Raw genomic sequence first — 21,303 nt, 5'->3', positions numbered from 1 at the left:
AAATTGATGAGAAAAACTAAACATCGCAGACGGTTACCAGCACAGACTTGAACATGATTTTAGCTGCAATATCTGCTCAAACATCGACAGTGTCATCTCAACTGGAAGAGCAGAAGACATATATGGCATCACAACTAGAATCGCAGGAGACACGTTTAACATCCAAGATGGAAGCACAAGAGGCACGTATAACAGAAATGTCATCACAAATATCCACAAATATGTCATCACAGCTGGAAGAACAAAAGACATATATGGCAACCCAACTGAAAGAACAAGAGACACGCATAACAGTACAACTAGAAGCACAAGAGGCACGTATATTCAAAACTCGAAGCGCGCATGGACGAAAAAATAATGCAGTTTGAAGAAAAATTCGAGGCAGGGGTGGATGCGTTGAGAGGTCGTATACAGGAATTGCAACTTAATCGGCCGGCTGCTTCAGCGAGTAATACGAAGTTAAAAACTCCATCTTTTGACGGTTCTGTTCCTTTCCATGTCTTCAAGCTACAGTTTGAGAAGACCGCAGCAATGAACAACTGGAATGCGCAAGATAAAGTTGCTGCAATGTTCGTGGCATTGAAGGGGCCAGCAGCGGAAATCCTACAGACGATTCCCGAAGGAGAGCGGAACAATTATGAAGCATTGATGGCTGCTCTAGAGAGACGATACGGAACTGAGCATAGGAGACAGATATACCAAATGGAGTTGCTGAACCGCTTCCAGAGGCCTGGTGAAACATTGCAAGAGTTTGCGTCGGATATTGAAAGGCTAGCACATTTAGCGAATGCGGATGCACCCGTGGAATACACTGAAAGGGTAAAGATTCAGAGCTTTATAAATGGCATACGAGATGTGGAAACGAAGCGGGCTACATATGCGAATCCAAAATTAACATTTGCTGAAACGGTATCGCATGCTCTGATTCAGGAAACAGCGTCGCTTCTGTGTAAGCACGCCGTGTGGAAGTAGAAAGACCAGAGTGGGTAGACACAATTTTGGAAGCATTGAAGGGATCTCAACAGAAGAATGCCGGAGTTATTAAATGTTTCAAGTGCGGCAACCCAGGTCACATTGCACGTCATTGCGATCTTGGTCCTAATAGTTCCAACAATGTGGGTGGCCGTAAACGCAAAGCTGGCGGAAATGAGCAAGAGCGTGTCGGATGTAAAGAACGAAAACTTGCCCCGGCTATTGAATGTCCTGTGATATCTGTGTCGCAGATTGGAAGGAAATCAAGCAGTCTTACCATCAGAGGGAATGTGGAGGGTAAAGAGCGTGTACTGACTGTAGATACGGGGGCATCTCATTTCTTGATTCGATCTGATTTGGTCTACAGGAGAGTAAAGTCATTACCTGGAGCAAGGTTGCGTACGGTCACAGGCGAGTATAATCAAGTCCAAGGTGAAGTGGTATGTGAGGTATTAATTGGAAAAGTCATGGTTCTACACAAATTCGTTGTGGCGGAGATCGTTGATGAAGTCATATTGGGAGTGGACTTCTTGGTTGACCATGACATCAGGATCGATATGCGGAGAAAAATTATGCGCTATAAGAACCAGGACATACCACTTAACTTTAGTTTGGAAAAGTCAAAGGCAAAGGTTGATAGATCGAATGGGCCAAATAAATCAAAATCAAAAGTACCTGCGAGAGAAACACTGGCATTGACAAAACCTAAAAGGCGCAGGAAAACGAAGCAACGAATTTCCGAGAAAGAATGCGAGGGTAGTTTCAAGCCAGAGCGCACTACTGTGGGGAAACGTGGGAACGATACTGATTATGCAAAGCAAATCCGTCCAGCGCAAGCTCTACGAAGTTGTGCATCGGCTAAACAACAGAGTGTGAAGGAACGAACCAGGGTATTGAGTAGTACGATGAAACAAAGGTACCATGAGAACAATAATTCGAAAAGTTTCTTGGCGTGAGATTTGGTACTGTTATACAACCCTCACCGGCGGAAAGGTTTTCCATCCAAATTTCGGTGCAGTTGGGAAGGCCCGTACAAGGTTGCGAAGAAGATCAGTGATAGCATCTACCGCATACAAAGCATTGAGAAACCACGGAGTAGAAGAGTGGTACATTTGGCGATGCTAGCAGTGTTTAGATCGAGAGATTTGTCTGATCAGGACGATCAGACTTAGTTGGAGGGCAGTGTTACGAATATTAGCAAAACTAAGGAGTGCTGCCAGCTCTAAGCCGATGCTAAGCAGTGACGTGAATTCACATCAATAATTCAATCATCATGTATCTACATAAACGAAACAATAACTGCGTCTACATATATGTAACATGTACGAATACGAGCAGCGGAGAGTCAATGCACAAATACATGCATATATCTGAGATACTCCTATAAGTATGCAATGAGAAAAACTATAAAATTGTGCAATTGTAGTTACAGCTGAGATGTTTGAGAGCTAATGGACTAGTATATTCTGGAAGCGCCTAGAATATGCGTATGTTAAAATCAAAGAGTATAAAAGGCGACAGATGTAGAGGCGCTGGAATTCAGTTTGATTTGAGTTGTCAAGCAGTTTCGATTAAGACAATATCTAGGGAGCAAAAGCAGTATTATTTTGAAAGAGTTTCATTTGAGCTATCAATCAGTTTGGTTATTAAGCAAGCTATTCGTTGCAAAGTATAAGTGTATTGTGAAGTACTTCAATAAAGGCCATTTTTCCATTATTCAATATTGGAGTTATTTATTCAACAGTTTAGTAATACGAACCTAGCAAAAGGGCAAATAAGAGGATTTGCAGCAAATTCGTTACAATACTATAGTTTTTAACGAAAACGTTCTTTGCTCAGGATTGTTGCGTGTCCACTAGATCCATTTGACCAGAGACCTGTTTACCTTATGCGTAAAGCGGCGATGACCGCTATTTCCTTCGCCACCAGGTCAAGAGGTGTAAGGTATAGCATTGTATTGAGTGCTTCAGACGAGTGGAGCCGAGGGCCCCGTTAATGCAGAGCTCTGAACTCCGTTGCACCTTTTGAAGCATTTTAAGATAGGTACTTTTAGCTAGTGCAGGCCGCCAGACCTAGGCACCATAAAGAAGAATCGGGCGCACAATGGCTGTGTAAATCCAGTAGGCCACCTTAGTGGAGAACCACCAGGAGGTGCCAGTTGCCCTCTTACAGATGAACAGCGCTGCTGCTGCCTTCTTGGATCGCTACATTGTATGGTCACTCCATAATAGCTTCCTATCCAGAATGACTCCCAAATATTTGACTTAATCGCTAAACGCTAAAAACGTACCCCAATTTCTTGGCGGTGTTAGATTTGGTACTTTGTACCTCCTCGTGAAGAGGACAAGCTCGGTTTTATCCGAGTGCCCCTTCCATTAAGTTGCAAAGAGTTTGCGGAACGTACCGGATCTGCATCCGGCAAAGAACCATAAACATCGATAACACCCCCCAAGGCCTTCGGGGAGTGCCCTTATCGCTACAACAACAACAACAACAACAACATGTCAAGCGAAGTGTGACGACATTAAAATAGCGATATGTAGGGCACCAGAAAATTCACTACAGCCGCTTATTGGCATAATATTCTTCAACACAGTCCTGCCATTCCTACAAACATTGCACGAATTAATCAGCTGTCAGCTCAATCTCATTACCGAAACGTCATCACTTATTTGTCGACCGACAAAAATAAAATTTGTGGTGATTGCGTGGAAAAAATCAGTTTTTTCGTTCTTGATTAGCAGAGTGTTTGTACAAAATATACAAAGAATGTAGTACGAAGTATTGTACATTATTGGGTAATAAAATTAGGAATCAAAATAATCGTTTGAACAGAATTTCAAATAATTTAAAAACAAAGAGTGTGTGTGTGTTTTCTGCCACTGGTGCGGCTAAATCCGTGCCCCAGAAGTAAAATACTAATATATAGGCAAATCTAAGCTCATGAAAAATGACCTTACCGGGCAATGGAATCTTTGTGGTGCGCGAACAAATGTCCACGCTAATGACGGCAATGCGTCGTGGCTCGCGCTGGAATTCAAATGCATATGTGGTAAGTAAATGTGCTGTGTCGTACAACATATGGTCCTCCCGAATTTCCTTGATTTCAATATGCTTTAATTTGCTTAGGACGAGGAAAAAGATGCCCTCATGAAAATATTTGTAAATCTTAAAGAAATCTTGAGAAGTGTAGAGGATTTAAGGTTGATTGATCCAAACGTGTTTTTGGCGCCATTCCTCGAAGTGATACGTACAGATGAGACGACTGGCGCTATAACGAGTCTTGCGCTAGAAGCGATTAACGAATTTCTATCATCAGGATTAATTGGTAAGTATTCCGAAATACAGCACAAAGTTGTGATATCAGTTCAGGGTGAATTGTTGTACCTATCTTTAAAAATTTGAGTAGATCCCACTACACCCAATCTCGCAGTCACGGTCGAAAATATAGTGGACGCTGTTACGCATGCACGTTTCATGGGTACCGATCAGTCATCAGATGGCGTTACACTTTTTTGTGTGGTCGAAGTTTTACATACCCTAATGCGTTCTCCTGAAGGTTCCGTACTCAGCAATGAAGCAGTATGCGAAGTTATGTTGAGTTGCTTCAAAATATGTTTTGAACCACGGCTCAATGAATTGCTGCGTCGGTATGCCAAGAAAGCGCTAAAAGATATGGTCTATTTGCTATTCATACGTCTACCACAGTTCTCCGAAGATCGAAATGCCGCTAATGTTTTACGTAAATTTCAAATGATAGCTACCGTAATGGATCAAAGTAAAAGTAAACAACGAAAGAAGGTCCCAAAGATTGTTAGTCAAGCATCATCCGGGCAAGCGCAAACAAAAAGTTGTGATAATACAAAAACAGAGGTGAAGCGTAAATTATCTGCAACAAGTGCGTCGATAGATCCACAAACTCCACACTTACAAGTACCACTAGTAAAATCGGCACCATTGGCTACAACACCTGCAACACCCGCAGGAAATATACTCGATATGCAAGGCAAAATTACCCAAACTCCGACTACTACAGTGCAGGGTGGTATAACAGATGCTGAAAGTAGTACAGAGCCCACTATAAATGTAGAACACTGTGATGAGCATGTATCTGTTGACAATCGGACACAAGCTGATCCACAGCCCACTGTTGCTGGCGGTACTTTATGTCCTGTTGGTGATAGCGAAATGAACGCATTACAGACAAATGAAGGGGGTAGCAGTGAATATATAAATTCCATGGGTGTGCGTTTCACACAACAACATTCGCTTGATGGCTCAGAAGGCTCAGTATCATTGCTGCCCTATGGTTTGCCATGCATACAGGAACTTTTTCGTTTCCTTATATTGCTCTGCAACCCCTTAGATAAACAGAATACAGATACCATGATTCATATGGGCTTAAGTTTACTCACGGTTGCCTTTAAGGTGGGTGCAGATAACATTGGCAAATACGATACGCTGTTGGAGTTGGTCAAAGATGACTTGTGCAGGAATTTGTTTGCGGTATGTAAATGGGATTAAGTAATTTTCGTTTCAGTTTATTTTATATATATTTTTTTCTTTTTGTTACAGTTACTCAACTCCGAACGAATAACGCTTTTTGCAGCTGATCTACAACTGTGCTTTTTACTCTTCGAATCATTGCGCGGTCACTTGAAATTCCAATTAGAAGCTTATCTCAAAAAAATATCGGAGATTATTGCTAGCGATAGCCCAAAAACGCCTTATGAAATGCGCGAGCTAGCATTGGACAATTTGCTTCAGCTTTGGCGGGTACCAGGTTTTGTTTCGGAACTGTACATCAATTACGATTGCGATTTATATTGTACCGACTTGTTTGAAGGTCTAGTAAACTTACTCTCCAAATACACTCTCTCTGCTACAAATGCTGTCTATAGTACACACATAATCTCTTTGGACACTTTGACTTCGGTTATTGAGAGTATCGAAGAAAATTGTGTTGCCTCAAAAAATGTTGATAATGAAGTTTGTGGCAGTTCGGCCACAGGTGTAACTAGTTCCACGCGTCATTCACGTCATAACTCTGAACTGGAGAGCATTATAATCGATGGCAGCAATGATGATAATAAATCGCTTGTGGAAAACATATCCAAATTCATTAATAGCTCATCACGTTTACGCCTAGGCGCTGGTGGTGGTGTAGCTAATGCAGGCCTAACGCGCGAGTATCTCCAAAATATAAAAGAGAAAAAGCGTGTGCTCACACAAGGTACAGAACTGTTTAACCAACGTCCCGATAAGGGTATACAATACTTGCAAGAGCACGGTATATTGAACTCGCAACTTGATCCCATGGAAGTTGCCTTGTTTTTGCGTGAAAATCCGGGGCTTGATAAAAAAATGATTGGTGAATATATATCGAAGAAAAAGAATGTTGATTCAAAGATTTTGAAGAATTTTGTGGATTCATTTGATTTTGCTGGTTTGAGAGTGGATCAGGCGCTGCGTTTGTACTTGGAGACGTTCCGTTTGCCGGGCGAAGCACCATTAATTTTCCTTGTACTTGAACACTTTGCTGATCATTGGCATGTAATTGATACCTTCGCTTAAAAAATTAACAGAAACCTCATTTGCTTCAGTATATTTTTATCTTACAGAAACAAAACAATGAGCCTTTTGCCAACACAGATGCTGCCTTCAGTTTGGCTTATGCCACCATCATGTTAAATATGGATCAACATAACTCGAATGCAAAGCGCCTGAATGTGCCAATGACGTCAGAGGACTTCGCCAAAAACTTACGTGGCCTAAATGGTGGCGCTGATTTTGATCAGGAGATGCTATCAAATATTTTTGAAGCCATTAAGTAAGTTGTAAAAAGTGCTTAGAATAACAGTATTTTCGGAAGTGAAATGATTTGGATTCAGGATGATAGACCGGGCCCATATAATGTGTTTATGACCATTTAAGGATTAAAAGTAATTGTTCTTTTATCGATGATCTGTATAAAGTAAATAATATGCACGTCTGTTCCAGTTTCCGCAAAAAATTTTGATACGGGTTCGGCTCCCTAATAAGGACACCTCCCAAAGGCCTTGGGTAGTATTATCGATGTTGATTGTCCTTTGCAGGATGCAGATCCGGTACGTGGGGTTGTGTAGCGCAACCTTCTCAAGAGGATGCCAGCGAAATATATAGCTTCGCCAACCCAATTGTCAACCAACCAAGTTCCTCATGGATCTAGGGGTTTGGAGGGCGGGATGGCCTAGGAGATTTCATGTGGTCACACCAAATCGTTCTCGAGATGGTCGGGCTAGTACCTTAATGGTGCTTATTACCGGAACGTACCGGATATGCATTCGGTAAAGGACCATCAACATCGATAACACTCTCCAACCCCCAGCGGGTTAGGGGATTAAAATATACCCGCGGTAGGTATGCCTGACTTAGGCGACTAAAATAGCACAACCCTTTCAGGTTTCCAGAGTAATATATAGCTTCTCCAAACCCAATTGTCAACCCCACCTATCCGTGGCGAATACTGTTACATTAACAACCGAGGCTCTGGCGGTCACGAACTTCTCATGGATCTAGGGGGTGGGAGGGCGGTATGGCGGTTTTGCGACATCCGCTCAATGCAGCTCCTGCCTTGGGTGGTGCCACTTTCCTAGATGTTCTGGTCTCCGCGACGGCAACCCCTCGACGGGTTTCATCGCGCCATGTTGGCAGGTCGCAAACCCAAATCATCCGGGTACCCCAATGCTTGCCCAAGGGCGCCCAGTCCCAAGGCCACAACAGCAATTGCGTCCTGGCCTTCCACAACCTAGGCGTAGTCACCCGTCACCCCTCATGCACTTCAGAATTCTGCAGTTAAACTGTAATGGACTAACTGGGAAGATTACGGAGATAGTCGATTTCATGAAGCGGCACAACATCCGCCTTGCTGCGATTCAAGAGACTAAACTCACAGCAAGATCTGCATTGCAGACCTGCTCTGGGTATAATGTCCACAGGAAAGACCGCGAGAGCGGAAATGGAGGCGGCCTCGCGTTTATTATACACCACTCTGTGCAATATTATATATTTAATCCTGGCATCGACCGCAGGGACAATGTCTTAGAACGTCAAGGCCTATCTGTTCGGTCAGGCGATGCAAATCTAGAAATCATCAACATCTACATCCCTCCTGTCACATGTTGCCCCAGTGGATACCGCCCTAATATCGAGGCCTTACTCACTGGCAACAATCGCATTATCTTAGGCGATTTCAATGCCCATCACGACCTATGGCATTCAAACTTGCGGGCGGACAGTAGGGGTGAGATGTTGGCGGATCAAATAGAAGAAACGACGTTCTGCACAATAAACGGAGACGCCCCCACACGTATGGTAGGAAGCTGTCATAGCTCGCCAGATATCTCAATCGTGAGCGCAGAACTCGTAAACTGCGTCAACTGGCAGCCGATGGTAACATTGGCATCCGACCACCTGCCCATACTTATTTCGTTCGCCGACTTCATCGTCACCGAAAAACGCACTTTCATAAACTTCAAAAAAGGAAAGTGGGAAGAACATAAATCTGCAACAGCTTTGCTGCCCTCCCTATCCCGACTGATGCCCGCCAAGGGGAGCGTGCCTTCCGTAAGGTCATTGAATCCGCCTCGGCACATTTCATTACCGCCGGGAGAATTCCCGAAATCCGGCCCCACTTCCCGGCGGAGGCTGCGAGCTTAGCGAGGGAACGCGACCTTATAAGACAGCTTGATCCAGGCGACCCCCAAATAAGGGATATAAACCAACGCATCAGATTGCTTGTGGACGAACACAAGCGGGCGAAATGGGAAGAGCACCTAAGAGGTTGTAACCTCTCTACCGGTGTAGGTAAACTTTGGTCCACCGTAAAGTCCCTGTCGAATCCGACTAAGCACAAAGACAAAGTTTCCATCACCTTTGGCGATAAGGTGCTGTCGGATGCGAAAAAATGCGCGAGCGCTTTCTGCCGACAATATATAATGCATCCTACGGTTGACAAAGATAGACGGAGAGCCAATAGACACGCACATAAACACAAATTCAGTGCGTCACCAATCACCATCACCGCTAGAGAGGTTGAGGACGCCATTGGTCGCGCTAAACCATCCAAAGCAGTGGGCCCAGACGGCATAGCCATGCCGATGCTTAAAAACCTAGGGAAAGAGGGTTTCAAATATTTAGCGCATGTCTTCAACCTGTCTCTTTCCACCTTTGTCATACCCGAGAAATGGAAAATGGCCAAGGTGGTCCCGCTACTAAAGCCTGGGAAACCAGCTAACTTAGGTGAGTCATATCGTCCGATATCTCTCCTATCGCCAGTGGCAAAGACGCTTGAAGCCATTTTGCTCCCTTATTTCCAAGCACATTTGCAGCTAGCCCCTCATCAGCATGGCTTCAGAAAACTCCATAGCACTACCTCCGCGCTAAATGTCATTGGCACCCAGATAAATTGCGGTTTGAATCAATACCCCCACCATAGAACAGTACTCGTAGCGCTAGACCTATCAAAAGCCTTTGATACGGTCAACCATGGCTCGTTACTGCAAGACCTGGAAGGGTCTACCCTTCCCCCATGTCTTAAAAGGTGGATCGCAAATTATCTGGGTGGTCGGCAGGCATCGGTGCAATTCAGAAACGAAACATCAAAACCAAGGAGAATTAAACAAGGGGTGCCACAGGGTGGTGTCCTATCCCCACTTTTGTTTAATTTCTACATATCCAAGCTACCTTCACCACCGGAAGGAGTCACAATCGTTTCCTACGCCGATGACTGCACAATAATGGCCACAGGCCCAGGCCCAGAGATCGATGAGCTATGCAATAAAATAAACGGATATCTCCCTGATCTCTCCAGTTTTTTCGCCTCGCGAAACCTGGCATTGTCACCGACTAAATCTTCCGCGACCTTATTTACAACATGGACGCCCCAAATCATATTGAACATCCACGTCGATGGCACTACGCTACCGACTGTCCTACACCCCAAAATCTTGGGTGTGACGTTTGATCAGGATCTACATTTTGGTGCGCACGCAACCGCAATTGTTCCGAGAATTCAGAGCCGTAATAAAATCCTCAAATCCCTTGCTGGCAGTACCTGGGGAAAAGATAAAGAAACGCTCATGACCACATACAAAGCAATTAGCCAGCCGATTACGTGCTACGCGTCACCCATATGGTCGCCAAGCCTAAAAACCACCCACTGGAAGAAACTACAGGCCTGCCAAAATACTGCTCTCAGAATCGCCACGGACTGTCTTCTTATGTCCCCAGAACACCATCTGCATAATGAGGCGAGAATACTCCCCATCAGGGAGAGAAATGAGATGCTGACCAAACAGTTTCTGTAGTCACCCGTCACTTACCCCTAGAGTGGCGGCGTCACCCCTCATGCACTTCAGAATTCTGCAGTTAAACTGTAATGGAGTAACTGGGAAGATTACGGAGATAGTCGATTTCATGAAGCGGCACAACATCCGCATTGCTGCGATTCAAGAGACTAAACTCACAGCAAGATCTGCATTGCAGACCTGCTCTGGGTATAATGTCCACAGGAAGGACCGCGAGAGCGGAAATGGAGGCGGCCTCGCGTTTATTATACACCACTCTGTGCAATATCATATATTTGATCCTGGCATCGACGGCAGGGACAATGTCTTAGAACGTCAAGGCCTATCTGTCCGGTCAGGCGATGCAAATCTAGAAATCATCAATATCTACATCCCTCCTGTCACCTGTTGCCCCAGTGGATACCGCCCTAAAATCGAGGCCTTACTCACTGGCAACAATCGCATTATCTTAGGCGATTTCAATGCCCATCACGACCTATGGCATTCAAACTTGCGGGCGGACAGTAGGGGTGAGATGTTGGCGGATCAAATAGAAGAAACGACGTTCTGCACAATAAACGGAGACGCCCCCACACGTATGGTAGGAAGCTGTCATAGCTCGCCAGATATCTCAATCGTGAGCGCAGAACTCGTAAACTGCGTCAACTGGCAGCCGATGGTAGCATTGGCATCCGACCACCTGCCCATACTTATTTCGTTCCAGCGTACCGCCGACTTCATCGTCACCGAAAAACGCACTTTCATAAACTTCAAAAAAGGAAAGTGGGAAGAATATAAATCTGCAACAGACAGCAGCTTTGCTGCCTTCCCTATCCCGACTGATGCCCGCCAAGGGGAGCGTGCCTTCCGTAAGGTCGTTGAATCCGCCTCGGCACATTTCATTCCCGCCGGGAGAATTCCCGAAATCCGGTCCCACTTCCCGGCGGAGGCCGCGAGCTTAGCGAGGGAACGCGACCTTATAAGACAGCTTGATCCAGGCGACCCCCAAATAAGGGATATAAACCAACGCATCAGATTGCTTGTGGACGAACACAAGCGGGCAAAATAGGAAGAGCACCTAAGAGGTTGTAACCTCTCTACCGGTGTAGGTAAACTTTGGTCCACCGTAAAGTCCCTATCGAATCTGACTAAGCACAAAGACAAAGTTTCCATCGCCTTTGGCGATAAGGTGCTGTCGGATGCGGAAAAATGCGCGAGCGCTTTCTGCCGACAATATATAATGCATCCTACGGTCGACAAAGATAGACGGAGAGCCAATAGACACGCACATAAACAAAAATTCAGCGCGTCACCAATCACCATCACCGCTAGAGAGGTTGAGGACGCCATTGGTCGCGCTAAACCATCCAAAGCAGTGGGCCCAGACGGCATAGCCATGCCGATGCTTAAAAACCTAGGGAAAGAGGGTTTCAAATATTTAGCGCATGTCTTCAACCTGTCTCTCTCCACCTTTGCCATACCCGAGAAATGGAAAATGGCCAAGGTGGTCCTAAAGCCTGGGAAACCAGCTAACGTAGGTGAGTCATATCGTCCGATATCTCTCCTATCGCCAGTGGCAAAGACGCTTGAAGCCATTTTGCTCCCTTATTTCCAAGCACATTTGCAGCTAGCCCCTCATCAGCATGTCTTCAGAAAACTTTATAGCACTACCTCCGCGCTAAATGTCATTAGCACCCAGAAAAATTACGGTTTGAATCAATACCCCCACCATAGAACAGTACTCGTAGCGCTAGACCTATCAAAAGCCTTTGATACGGTCAACCATGGCTCATTACTGCAAGACCTGGAAGGGTCTACCCTTCCCCCATGTCTTAAAAGGTGGACCGCAAATTATCTGGGTGGTCGGCAGGCATCGGTGCAATTCAGAAACGAAACATCAAAACCAAGGAGAATTAAACAAGGGGTGCCACAGGGTGGTGTCCTATCCCCACTTTTGTTTAATTTCTACATATCTAAGCTACCTTCACCACCGGAAGAAGTCACAATCGTTTCCTACGCCGATGACTGCACAATAATGGGCACAGGCCCAGGCCCAGAGATCGATGAGCTATGCAATAAAATAAACGGCTATCTCCCTGATCTCTCCAGTTTTTTCGCCTGGCGAAACCTGGCATTGTCACCGACTAAATCTTCCGCGACCTTATTTACAACATGGACGCCCCAAATGTCGACCATATTGAACATCCACGTCGATGGCACTACGCTACCGACTGTCCTACACCCCAAGATCTTGGATGTGACGTTTGATCAGGATCTACATTTTGGTGCGCACGCAACCGCAATTGTTCCGAGAATTCAGAGCCGTAATAAAATCCTCAAATCCCTTGCTGGCAGTACCTGGGGAAAAGATAAAGGAACGCTCATGACCACATACAAAGCAATTAGCCAGCCGATTACGTGCTACGCATCACCCATATGGTCGCCAAGCCTAAGAGGGTATTGATGACAATTTGTGATCGGTCGCGGCTGTTAGGTGGGGCGAAGCATTGCTACAACAACAACAACACAGAAGGTGCCCAACCATTTTGTTTTCCAGCCCACCCTGCCAGCATCTGCTTTTGCTGACAGCGTGTGACGCCAGAAGACAGTGTCCCGTTAGTATGTCCATCATGAGCGTGTACCTATTCCTTCCCTGCATAATTGATCATATGCTAATTCTGTCTCCGCTTCGGTAGTATAACATTTAAATTAGTATCCCCCTTCATAAAATAATAAAATAGTTTACAAAGTTATTATAACTCGAAACATTTTAAAGAGCTTTATAAACCTTTTTTAGCATAATTATTTTTCTATACTTTTTATTGGCAATTCTTTAAAAAGTAGTCTCATTGCCTTAAATATAAGTTAATGCTGACATTGGTTTGTTGAGAAAGATAAGTAGGCGTTATTGAGTTTGTATAGGTCTTTCAATCTAAATTAGAAAGATATGTACGGTCCAAGATGTGGCACTCAATTTAATCGAACTTTTTTCTAATTAATTAGAAACGAGGAAATCATAATGCCAGCTGAACAAACAGGTCTGGTACGTGAGAATTACTTGTGGAAGGTGTTGTTGCGACGTGGAGTTGGCCCGGACGGCGTTTTCAAATATGTGCAGGATTCAGCCTATGATTTAGAAGTATTCAATATGCTATGGGGTGCTTCACTAAGTGCTTTAAGCTTTATGTTCGACAAATGCTCAGATAATGGCTATCAACGTATACTGAATGGTGAGCTTGGTTGAGATTATAATTGAAATTCTTTGTCTATATGTCGCGTCCATGTGTATCTGTGTTGAAAACTGAAAAAAATGTCCATGTATTTTATAGGTTTCACCAAATGCGCTGGCATTGCTGCTCACTACAATTTACATGCAAATTACGATGCGCTCATATTAACGCTTTGTAAATTCACCACACTTTCGAATTTATCACAGCCGGAGGCTCTTACCGTAGCCAACAACGAACTTAATCAATCAGTTAATTTCGGTTTCAATGCCAAGGCACAAGCCGCAATGCGCACTGTTTTCGCACTGGTGCATGAGTATGGGGACTGTTTGCGTGAAGGATGGAAACATATTTTGGAACTATTCCTGCAACTCTTCCGTTTAAAATTATTGCCAAAGTCGCTGATTGAGGTGGAAGACTTTTGTGAGGAAAGTGGAAAAACGCTTTTGAAATTAGAGAAACCCAGTCAAAAACAGGAGGCAGGTTTATTTTCTAGTCTCTATTCATATCTTTCATCAGAGGGTCAACGTGAGCCAACCTATGAAGAACAAGAATTTATCAAGATGGGGAAAAAATGTATAAAAGAATGTCAGTTGGATCAAATGATACAAGAGTCAAGATTTGTTCAGCTCGAGTCGCTACAAGAGTTGCTCCGTAATATACTAGCGCTTATCAAACCACCGACAGCGCATAAAATTGAAGAAGGCATAGCATATAGCGAGGATGTAATCGTTTTCTGGATGGAACTGCTCGTAAAAATTGTCATACAAAACCGTGATCGCATGGTACATTTATGGCCCGATGTGCGTGATCGCATATATATACTACTAATTGGCGCTACGACTTACGACTATGAATATTTGCTCAATCGCAGTATTGTAGCTATTTTGAAATTGGCCATATATTTAATGCGCAATGAGGAACTGTGCCCAATCGTCTTGCAATCGCTTAAAATGTTACTCACATTAAAAGCGCCGGTTATATTGCGCATTTCTCGTCAGATATCAACGGGCGTTTATGAGCTTCTCAAAACTTCGGCACAGAATATACACTCAGAACAGGATTGGCAAATCATATTTACTATACTGGAATGTGTAGGCGCAGGTGCTATACCACCTGCAGTTGATGAGACGTTTTTGCCACAGGTTCCGATTGAATTGGCTAGTGGCGGATGTGGCGCGCCTTCTGATGGTACGCTTAGCAGTGAAGAGGATTCAGGTTTACCCGATCGTGGTTACATATCAGACTCGGAGACAAGTGCCAAAGCGCCACAACAACAGCAGCAAGTGCAATTGCAAAAGCAGTCACAGCATACATATTCGAATATGAGCAGTCCGTATCCATCGAGTCCAACTGCTGAGAATTGGATTTTGGTGAATAAAGATAGTGATTTGTCAACGCATTCTCGGTAAGAAAATACATATTTTTATACGCAACTATACCAGACTTTGTCCACCTAAAACGTCACGTCGTGAAAATTTTAGATTTGATTATAATAAATCAAAATTATTAGCACCACAGATGAAATCGAGTAGCTTCTCCAACCCAATTGTCAACCTCACCTACCATACCGAGGCTCTGGCGACCCCGAACTCCTGATGGATCTAGGGGGTGGGAGGGCGGTATGGCCTAGAAGGTTACATGTGGTCATACCAAATTGTTTCCGAGATGGTCGGGCTAGTACCGTTATGGTGCTTTTTCCCGGAACGTACCGGATCCGGCAAAGGGCCATCAACATCGATAACACTCCCCAAGGCCTTCGTGAAGTGTCCTCCTCGCTACAACAACAATAACAGTATCTACGTCCTTACGTACTTTCAAATAAAGGACTGGGTAGTTGAAGCAAAAAAGAAGCCGCCCAAAATGAGGCCGCTTCATTTAATGCTAACAGCATCCTTTTTATTGCTAGATAGTTGTGTTACCAGATCTATTTTCGGATAACGGCCCGATATTAATGGGAGAGTAACTTCAGTAATTTTCTCGTATTTTCATAATGAGCCAATAAAAAAGACAGGGAAGTTTTATTTTGTTTTGTTGATTTTCCGACAGGGTGGATAAATGAGGTATATTGGAACGATTTTCCATCATACCTTGTCAAATTTGGTTTCCAGACAAACCGGTTCGGGCGTTGTGCCATCATCAGTGTCGATTTTCGAAGGTTGTTGTATGACTTGCGTTTATTAAGATATCTTGACTTCTTTAAAAGCTTTAGGTCCAAATCTAAGTGGGTTTCTCAAGATCCCATATTTAATTATTTAAACTAATTCACATCAATTTTTCTCTTTCAGTCCACAATCACCATCGAACACAGCCACTTCGACTGCACAGCCCACAACTTCACCTCTCATCTACAACTGCAAATTAGGCGAACATTCACCCATTGCGCTCTTTAAATGTTGGGATTCTCTTGCATTTATCGTACGCAATGTAGCGCACATCACACCCTACAACTTTGAATCGTGTGTACGCTGTATACGTACGTTTGTCGAATGTTGCCGCGATGGTGGCATTACACAGCGTCGTAAGTTCGAAGCTGAGTTAACAGGAAAGTCAAACCCGAACAATGCTACTGTAATGCAACGTCGGAAATCTGCTAGTAAACGCGAGATCCAACGGAAATCACAAGCAAACCCTGATTATTACAATCAAGGTCATCGAGGTACTGGCGATCCAAAGGAGGAGGATTTATGTCAACGCTATGAAACGCTTGCCATACAGTTAATTGATCTTATGTACACATTATATACCCGCACAGCTCAGATATTTCGTTGGTGGGCTGAGGAAGAGTGCGCAGTGCCACAGTGTTCGGCTTTATGGGCACAAGGTTGGTGCCCACTATTGCAAGGTATCTCACGTCTAGCGATGGACCGTCGCCGCGAGGTCCGCACTTATGCTATATCTTGCTTACAGCAACGCGCCTTACTCGTACATGATTTGCAAACACTGACCGGTGCTGAATGGGCGTCTTGCTTCCAACAAGTTCTCTTCCCTTTGCTCAACGAGTTGCTGCCAGAGAGCTCATATGTTGCATATTTAGATATTGTATTGTTGGAAGAATCACGCATACGCACCGCCACCATAATGTCAAAAGTCTTTCTACATCACCTAACACCATTAATCGAGCTTGGGACGCAATTCAATGAGCTCTGGATTGACATTTTGAATTATATTGATCGTTTCATGAAAGTGGGTTCAGATATGTTGTCTGAGCAAATGCAGGAAATATTGAAGAATATGTTATTGGTAATGCATTCGGTACGTGTGTTTCATAACGATGATGGCACGTTGCAGCTGCCACTGTGGGAGTTGACCTGGAAACGCATTGGCGAGTTTTTGCCAAATATTAAAGAGGAGCTCTTTCATGACGAAGGTATGTGTTGATTATGAGTAGACCATTGAATATTAAGTAAGGTGAAAAAAGTGAATGTTGGGTTTACTTATAAGTTTTATCGTTTCTTTTAATAGCACTAGAATTGCATCACTTGTGTTACAAACAAATTAATTTATTATCTACCGAGCTTTCATTCAACCGAACTACCGATGTAAGAAGCAATTGGCATGAATTTCCCAAAGACTTGAAAGGAATTAATCTAAATAAAAAAATAGCGCTCAATACACAGCAAGATTGTGCAGTTAACTCAAGTTCATTGCAAAGAAAACTTAGAAAATATTTTAAGCTTAAACCACATAGGGTAGCTGAGCCTCAAGTACCTTGGGATTAAGAGTGGATAAGCAAACATTATTAAAATATTTCATATGGGTGTATAACATAATCCCGACTTAGAAAATCTCGAAATGCAAAATCCCGAAAACCATAATCCCTACACGATCAAATCCCGACAATTCATCACCCGACCATCCACAATTCCGATACGGCCAACTCCCGACAGCAAGTAAATTGATGATGTCATAAAAAATACACATCTTCTGTATTGTACTACTATTCTTAACATCTGCACAACAACTTAACGGATCAAACACCAAATCTGCGTAGGCGTAATGCGTAGTAACAAAATTCTGGTAAACTTGTCTGGATTGTTTTGTCAGCATTTGGAGTTGTCAGGATTTTTCCTAGTCAGGATATTATGTTGTCGGGATATTGTTTTATAGTGATTTCGTTATGTCGGGATTTTGTAATGTCTGTATTGTTTCTTGTAAGGTGCATCCATTTCATATACTGATACTTTATCTTGGCTTTTAAATAGGTTTTAAACCAAATATAAGTAGTGTTATTGAATACTCTGCGCCACTAACTAATTACATAAATTAACGATTTGAAACTTTGTCAATCTTTCAATGCTGTTTTCTGAATTTCAAAAAATGAGGTTCCCAACATTCCACGCCATTTACAATATTTCACGCTTTTGGATGTAATATTTTTGAATATCTGGTGTGCTGAAGAGATGCTAAACACGGTTACTGTATAACCCGGTTATTTCAGTACTCGGGGAAACTGTTGTAGGGACCTCAAATTGTATTTTAACTATTCAGATATCCGTTGCGTGGAAATTGATCTGTTTCGAATCTTTCCGTACCATTCAAAGTCTGACCGTACTCGCGAACTTTGGCCGCAGTGAACCTCATCCGAATGATCTAAATTGTACTTGTTTCAACTGAAATACTCAAACTGTCATACCGCATGAATCCCAACGCTACGCTACACATAGAGGTATTTCAGCAATCTGGGCGGCCAAAATTATTTTTTGGCTTTAAAAAGTTCAATTATGTTACTCATGGTGATTTCAGTTATATTTAACTGTTTATTTTATTTTATTATATATACAGTGGTCCAAAAAGGTCTACGGACAGCAAAGTTTCTTATAAAATCATTGTTTTTTGCTTTAAATTGTATAATTATGTTACTCATCGTGATTTCAGTTATATTTAACTTTTTTTTTTATTTTATTATATATACAGTGGTCCAAAAAGTCTACGGACATTCTAGTATAACAATTCATTCGAGTATAATAATGTACAACTTACAAGCACATAGCACGTTTCGCTGATTTTTGGCATTTTTTTTCATATACCTGGCATCGATAATTCTAACACAATTTATTAAGTAATTATAAAAAAAATTTTAGGCTGCGGAAAAATAGTGAATTTATTTACAAGGCTTACGTGTGCGGTATTACCAGACTAGTAACTAATCAATACTAAAGCTAAAACTCGTATCCCAATCCGATATACTGTTATTTGTAACAGAAGTCCAGTCGCATGGTTAGTTATCATTCTTTAGCGCTCATCATCAGAGGGTGTGTCAGGCAGGTCATAATCTTGGATTTCAAACGACGTATGTCTCTTTCGAGTTTCAATGGTATCTTTTCTTGAATAAGGTACCAAGCTTAGAAGATATTTGTCTAAACTGTTTAATTTCTCGTAATACTTTCCGCATCTGATGCTTTCATGTTATTAAATAATTCGTTACGGGTGATTACTCGACAAGAGAAACCTTAATTAAAAAAAATCTTAATACAGCTATATACGGAACATACAAAAAAAATGTTCTCATCGATTGCAGTTTTTGGTGTATATTGGCCAAATACATCTAGGATTCGGTATCAACACATTGATTCACCAAACAAGATCAAATTGTACAATTGCGTTTCTAAACGTGAGATTAACGTCCAAACTGAGTTTCATAAAAATCAGACATCTTTTAATATAACCGCCCACAAGAGTAGGGGGCGTGGCACGGTACCAATCATCACCATATTGCATATATATTATTTTTATGCTACAACAAGATCACGCGCCGAATTTAAATAGATTTGGAGTACGTTTACTATTTTTTAGTGCTCACCCTATGGAGATGGCACCACTGTGCAACGCTCAAAATTACAAATTTTTTTCAAAAAGCGGGAATAAGCGGGACCAATCTTTCCACTATTTAAATTAGCAAAACACAGGCTTTCTAAAAAAATTGGAATCAATGCGGGGCAAAGCGGGGCACTAAAACAAAAACCTTTCGGAAAAAAAATTGGGAAAAAATTTCGGCCCAATACATCACTTTTTAAAAATTGTATTACGAAGGCGTTAAGGACTATATAAATCTTAAAATACATAAATATTATACACACTTACCTGTTTCATAAGAATCCATGGCTTCTTTTTTATAAACTTCACTGAAACCTGTAAAAATATCAATTAATAATGTAATTACTCTAAGAACGAGATAAACTGCCGCAAGATACGCACGAATGGTCCAACTTTGAGTGGATGTCCACACTAGGCATTTCAATTATGAAAATAAATAATAATTGATTCTAATACGCTAGAGTATTGGCCTACTAAAAATATTTTTTTTTTTATTTGCTGCGTTTTGAAAAATTGATTTTTGGCCGCCCAGATTGCTGAAATACCTCTTGTGCGCTATCCAATTTGTATCATCATTAACTGGCGCTTAACCGCGTAAAGGATTTTGGCCATTTCGTAACAAGTCACGCCAGCTATCCCTGTTTCTCGATAACTGACGCCAATTGGGAGCACCAAGGTAGGTCAAATCTTCCTCCACCTGCCTCTCCCAACTCAGTGGAGGTCTCCTCTTCCTCTGCTTCCAAACTGCGGTGTCGACTGAAATACTTTTATGGGCGGAGCGTCTTCGTTGTTGTTGTATTAACGTCTTCGTCCATTCGCTGCACTGCGTAAAGCTCATATAGCTCATTATTATACCTCCTTCGATACTCGCCGTCGGCATCACGGACAGGACTATAAATACCCTGGAGAAATTTTCTCTCGAACATGCCAAGAGCCACATCATCTTCACACCGTCCACGATTTCGAGCCATATGTTAGCACAGGTATGAATGATGAGGGATCTGTAGAGCGTGATATTTCTTCATCGAGAGAGGACTTTACTTTTCAATTGCCTACTCAGTCCAATGTAGCACTTTTTGGCAAGTGTTATTCTCCGTTCGATTTCTAAGCTGACATTGTTTTTGCTCTTAATGCTGGTATCCAAATAGACTAAGTCCTTCACAGTCTCGAATTTATCATCCGTCAACAGTGACGTGGCTGTCAAGGCGCGAATGCGCCGATTCTTTCTTAGATAACAGCAAGTACTTCATCTTGTCCTCATTAGCCGCAAGACCCACTATTTTTGCTTTTTTATTTAATCCCGAGAGGGCAGAACTCACAGCGCGTTTGTTAAGGTCAATAATATCAATACCATCAGTATAGGCGAGTAATTGTACGCTCTTATAATAGATTGTACCATCACGGTCTAGTTCTACTGCGAAAACTATCTTCTCCAGCATAATGTTAAAAAAATCGCACGAAATTGAGGCGCATTGTGTGAAGCCTCGGTTGGTTTCGAATGGTTCGGAGAGGCCCTTCCAAATCCTTACGGAGCTAGTTGTTGTTGTTGTATTAGAGATAGACACTCTCCGAAGGGTTTGGGGAGTGTTATCGGTGTTGATGGTCCTTTACCGGATACAGATCCGATACGTTCCAGTACACCATCCAAAGCACCATCAAAGTACTAGCCCGACCATCTAGGGAACGATTAATATGACCACATTAAACATTCTAGGCCAGTGTCATGAGGAACTTGGGGTCGCCAGAGCCTCGCCATGATCCGTGATCGAAACACATTTTTTGAATTACAATAACTCTGAAATGGTGGATCTCATTAATGGCATATGCAAACTAGCGACAAAAAGTACTCGTTAGATCTATAACTTTTTTTAATTTTTAGAAATAGTTTGAAAGTTGGTAAGTTATCGCTTGAGTGAAAAAGGTCGTAACACGTAATACGGGTCCAGGATTCCCCCGCGTAG

At 42.7% G+C, this 21,303-nt stretch overlaps 1 protein-coding gene across 2 annotated transcripts in view; it reads left to right on the top strand.

Annotated features, from left to right (window-relative positions):
• Nucleotides 1-3,633: 3,633 nt before the first annotated feature.
• garz (Sec7 domain-containing protein garz) overlaps nt 3,634-21,303 on the top strand; it is a 29,040-nt gene continuing 11,370 nt past the window's right edge. The window contains exons 1-9 of one of the 2 annotated variants that reach the window (XM_067772019.1): nt 3,634-4,024; nt 4,102-4,300; nt 4,382-5,478; nt 5,548-6,525; nt 6,594-6,802; nt 13,302-13,528; nt 13,628-14,933; nt 15,814-16,895; nt 16,991-17,325. In XM_067772019.1, the coding sequence (XP_067628120.1) occupies nt 3,923-4,024; nt 4,102-4,300; nt 4,382-5,478; nt 5,548-6,525; nt 6,594-6,802; nt 13,302-13,528; nt 13,628-14,933; nt 15,814-16,895; nt 16,991-17,247 (5,457 nt within the window). In that variant the 5' untranslated portion in view covers nt 3,634-3,922 and the 3' untranslated portion in view covers nt 17,248-17,325. Of the gene's footprint in view, nt 4,025-4,101; nt 4,301-4,381; nt 5,479-5,547; nt 6,526-6,593; nt 6,803-13,301; nt 13,529-13,627; nt 14,934-15,813; nt 16,896-16,990; nt 17,326-21,303 lie in introns of those variants that run through there. The other variant, XM_067772018.1, reaches the window with a different exon arrangement.

Source organism: Eurosta solidaginis, chromosome 3 (genome assembly GCF_040869045.1).
Source record: "Eurosta solidaginis isolate ZX-2024a chromosome 3, ASM4086904v1, whole genome shotgun sequence".
Classification (NCBI taxonomy): domain Eukaryota; kingdom Metazoa; phylum Arthropoda; class Insecta; order Diptera; family Tephritidae; genus Eurosta; species Eurosta solidaginis.
This window is presented reverse-complemented; position numbering and strand designations above follow the sequence as displayed.